The sequence below is a fragment of the Tuber melanosporum genome (genome assembly GCF_000151645.1).
Source record: "Tuber melanosporum whole genome shotgun sequence assembly, scaffold_38, strain Mel28".
NCBI classification, from domain to species: Eukaryota; Fungi; Ascomycota; class Pezizomycetes; order Pezizales; family Tuberaceae; genus Tuber; species Tuber melanosporum.
Window position 1 is genome coordinate 370,847 of NW_003299063.1, and position 4,405 is coordinate 375,251.

The following is a 4,405-nucleotide window of genomic DNA, read 5'->3' on the forward strand; positions in this document are numbered from 1 at the left end:
ACGTTTTTGAGGCAGAGGTCGATTTAGTGTTGGTGGTTGGTTTTCCTTGTTTTCCGGCCGCGGTAGGGTCTGCTGGTTGTCTTGGAGCTCCGGAGACTCTTGCGGCAAGGATAATCTCGGGAGTGCTGTTGAGAATTGTTTTCGGGGGAGGAGGAATTGGAGCCTCTGTTGGTGAGTTCGGCGGCAGAGGAGTTGCCGGTCAAATAGATATCGCAGGAGCATCCTAGTTGAGATTTTCGGGATGAGACGAGATTGTTTGCATACCGTTTGATACGACTTGCCTTTTTCTGCGGATCCCGGAGCACTAAGAAATTATTACGTAATTACACTGCTCAGCACTCGATGCCCATTGCCCAATGCACATTGCCCTCGTCCCCGCTCCCGGGGTTGTATCATAAACCGAGTAGAGTAGAGAAGTTGCTATGATATCATACTTGTAATAGCTAGGAAAGTGTCGATATTGTGGAATAACAAACACGAGCTCTCGTCCCGAGCACGAGTGCCGAATTGCTGATTTCCGGGGTAGAATATATCCCTCCCTTCCTTCCACTCTCCCCATCGTGCATACGACCTCTTACATTACGCGGTACTGCATTCCCGAATTATTATTACTCCTCCCTGAATTTATGAAAGGGCGTGAAGGGTACCGCCAAGTACCGTGGCGGTATCGAGACTTTGTCGCCAGCGAGCGGCCGCCCACCGACAAGTTAGTAGGTTAGGCTGGGAAATCCTAAAACGAAGAAGTCCTAGAGAGAGCGAAGAAGAAAGAGAAATAGATGAGCAGAAGAAAGCATCTTACCAACATAGCAGGGTAGGGTAGAAAAAAGAGAGAAAAACCTGCCACTTCAACACGACGGACCAGATAAAGCGAAATTCCCTTTCAAGAAGCGAGTGATCTCTCGTGACGCCCCAAACGAGAGTCGAACTGCAGATTGAAGATGGCGACTAACTTAGCCACTGCTAGAGGCTGTGGATGGACGTCGGGAGGTTACGGCTGACTCCAGAAGTCTCGGGAGTCTTGTAGATCGTTTATGAAATTGTTCTGGAGCTTTAGCTATCTACGGAGAGGGTTCTTTCCTTTGCTATATCATCATGGGATTGGGGACATGCAGTGGAGAGGGGCAGTGATAAGTACTCGTACAGCCTTTCCTGCACAGTGCCAAAGTTCTATCTAGACTACCACCTCAAGAGCTATCATACATCACCAGTGAGGAGAGATATCGCTCTGATACGAACCCGCCCACCAAGTAGTTTCTAAACCTCAAAAATTACCATATCGGTACTTACATGACAACTATAACCACCATCCCGAGACCCGGCCCCTACTAGCACTATTACTACTACTAATACTACTGGCGAAAAGGTTGCACAATTCGACATCATACAATTCAAGGGATGCTTTCAGGTACTCGTACAGTACGTCGCTAAAGAATAAAGAGGTGAGTTGGGGTTGTGGGACGGGAAGTTGTGGTTGGGTAGTTTCGAGCGGAGTGGTGGTTATAGGATTGGGTGGTTCGGGAAACATGGGCCTGGGAAAAATGAAATATCATACGTTCAGGGTAATAAATATAATATCCTCGGAGATGGCTTTCTCACGCAATAGCCAGTCATTATACTCGTAAATACAAGGCAAGTATGATACCATCCAACGTCATGCGCGGGCTCAATGGGCTTCAAATACTGGTATCATACGACTATCTACCGCTAAGACGTCCAAAGTTCCCTCTCATGATTAGAGGGGGGGTGAAAACACTGCGAAAACTGACCCTCTCAGTCCCAGCTTAAGACAAAGAAACAAACAAGCGCCGGACCTTACCAGTAAAGGCAACTTTAATGCCCCCATGCGAGTGCGAGTACCAATTGTTCGAGTTTCTACGGTACCTACCACCATGGAAGCCATTAATTTACCGCTCCGGTAAACCATATATCACCACACCTTACAAGACCCCCCCTCCTCAATAAATCTCCCACAACGAAACCTTCCCATCCTTCGCTCCGCCCGCAACCCAATGCGTCTCCTTAATCTTTTTCTCCCGTCTCTTCTCAACACTAAGCACTTCCCTCCCGTCACCATCACTCCCTTGCCGCTCCCCCCCACCACCACCGCCCCCACCATCTAGAATCTCCCCAAAAGCAACAGCGTAGCATCCCTCCTTATGCCACTTCAACACCGCCAACTCCTTCATAGTCTTGACCGAATAAACCCTAATCCTAGAGTCCCACCCGGCAGTTGCAAAGATCCTTCCATCGGAGCGTATGGTGATTGATTGCTGGCCGTAGTGCTTTGTGTCTATGACTTTAATGGGCTCGTTTGGCGGGGGAGTATCGGGAGTGTTGGGGGTAGGGGTGGTAGTGAGGATGGGCAGAGGGTGTTTTGCGATCGTGGCGTCGGCGGAGGAGGTTATGAAGTACGGATTTGTACCTGGTGTTGGTGATATAGAGAGGGATAGGACTGGTTGTGTTAGTAACCTTTTGCGTGGAATATGGAAGGGAGAATACTTGGTTGTGAATGCGGTTTATGAGTATATACTACTTTCCAGGTGTCTTTTGTATCCCACTTGTACACTACTGCATGTCCGCTCTCGTACCCCGCGATCAACACTAGATGTTCTCCAGAGTAGAACATTGATAGTGCCATTGCCATACCTATTTCGCTATATCAATTTCCTCCTCTCCCTCCGTGGTGCGCGCAAAAATCGGGGTATACTAACCAGTCTTCACTCCCTCATGCCGAACACCCGCATAAACCCTTGCACCATCCGGAAGCCTCATAATATCAACCTGCCCCCATTACCCCATTAGCCCATAATACACACCGAACCCCCAACACTCAAGCAAGGAAACCAACTGACATCCTCAGCCCTCAGCGGCGCCGGCACCGCAGCCAAATACTCCCCCTCTCCCGCAGCAGCAGGAGCAGCGGCGGCACCAGCCCACCCCCCAAACCCGCAAAAATTCAGCGCATTCACATCCAGCGAAGCCACCAGCCACGGCCTCCGCCTCCAGCCCACCTCGTCGTCGACCGGCAACAACACATCCATCCCCACCTCCTCAACCCTCCACGCAAAAAGTTTATTATCCCTCCCATGCCTGCCTCAGTCAACAACACAATTTCTCCTGCCGCGAGAAAGGCAGTGTACGTACGTGATTATCTTCCCATCCCAGTCATCGACTTTCAGCACGGATCCTTCATGGGCTTTCCAGACCGCGGTTGCGCGGCGCGTGGACAGGGACCAGAGGATTACCCAGCCCGAGGCGTCGGCCGTGGCGAGGCGGGTGTTGGAGGAGTAGAAGTGCACGGAGTGGATCTGCGTGGCGTGGCCGCGGAGTATGTAGGTTGGTTGTGCGGGGGCGGCGGCGGCGGATAGCATTTAGCTGGAAAGACCTGCCGCGGCAGAACTGGGAATAGTAGATTTTGGCGCGAAAAGAGTATTGTCAGACTTGAAACTGTAGGTACCATACCCGGGGAGTGACAATTAAGCATTCCTGGCTGCCTGGTTGGCTTTCCCCGAACCCTAACCCTGCAGGTTCCCGGTGCACCCATAATCGCTCGAAACCAGTTTGTGCGTATTCTCTGGCCTTCCGGGCATTGCATAATACTCTCATTACAGGTTAAGCGCATGGGAGGGGCCCCCGGAGTGCCCAAGGGGAGCATCAGAGAAGCCTGGTGTTCCTTGTCTTGTATGTCCTTCAACTATTTCCGGGGGAGGACGAAGCTATCGAAACTTTACATTTTCAGTTGGGGTCCCCTATCCCTTCTGAAAGCTGGAAGGCCGGCTAGGAGTAATAAAGGTGGAATGTCCTAGATTACAACATAATAATAATATTATGATACAAGTACTAGATCGCTGCTGTGACGGTAATCCAACGGTCGTCTTAAACTGACCGCCCAGCCCGGAAAAACCTTATCCCGCCTGGGTACCGACTAGCCCTCCAAATTCCCCTCTCGCAACGACTTGAGCACGAGGGAAAAAAATTTAGTGATGGGGACACTGATGATGCTACAATCCCCCTCACCACACGCAACTCAACGATGCCCCCGACAGCTCGCCTAGTACCCTGGCGCCACCCTTCGGATCTGCACGACCTAAAATCCTACTTCTACCCCACCTCCCCCTCCCCTTCCACGGCTCCAGATGCAGACCCTCGCCATCAGGCAATCCAAAAAGTCCGCGCCTGGAGCACGCGCACGCGTATCCCCCACTCAATCGAGTCCACGGCATTCCTCGCACAGGCAGTCCTCACGGACACTCCGTCGGCATCACAGCTCTCGTCGCGGCTCTGCTATGCCAGCGCTCTCTGCCGGTGCTACCTCCCCTCCCGCCCCGCACGGAATTGACTAACACTGGAAATGTTGGCGGTGGCAGCTTCGTAAACGGCCTCCTGGACCCCGCCCCAACCCTCC

The 4,405-nt window shown here is 51.9% G+C and overlaps 2 protein-coding genes; one reads left to right on the top strand and one right to left on the bottom strand.

Moving 5' to 3' along the window:
- Nucleotides 1–1,563: 1,563 nt before the first annotated feature.
- Nucleotides 1,564–3,418, bottom strand: GSTUM_00007629001 (uncharacterized protein). XM_002839549.2 has 5 exons: nt 3,145–3,418; nt 2,853–3,090; nt 2,712–2,781; nt 2,500–2,646; nt 1,564–2,452 (listed from the first exon to the last, which is right to left on the bottom strand). The coding sequence occupies exons 1-5, from the start codon at nt 3,369–3,371 to the stop codon at nt 1,956–1,958; spliced, it is 1,179 nt and encodes a 392-aa protein (XP_002839595.1). The 5' UTR covers nt 3,372–3,418; the 3' UTR covers nt 1,564–1,955.
- A 646-nt stretch (nt 3,419–4,064) lies between these two features.
- The window catches only part of GSTUM_00007630001 (uncharacterized protein), a 1,690-nt gene continuing 1,349 nt past the window's right edge, over nt 4,065–4,405 (top strand). Inside the window, exons 1-2 of the mRNA XM_002839550.2 lie at nt 4,065–4,305; nt 4,368–4,405. The exon at nt 4,368–4,405 is cut by the window's right edge and continues 805 nt beyond it.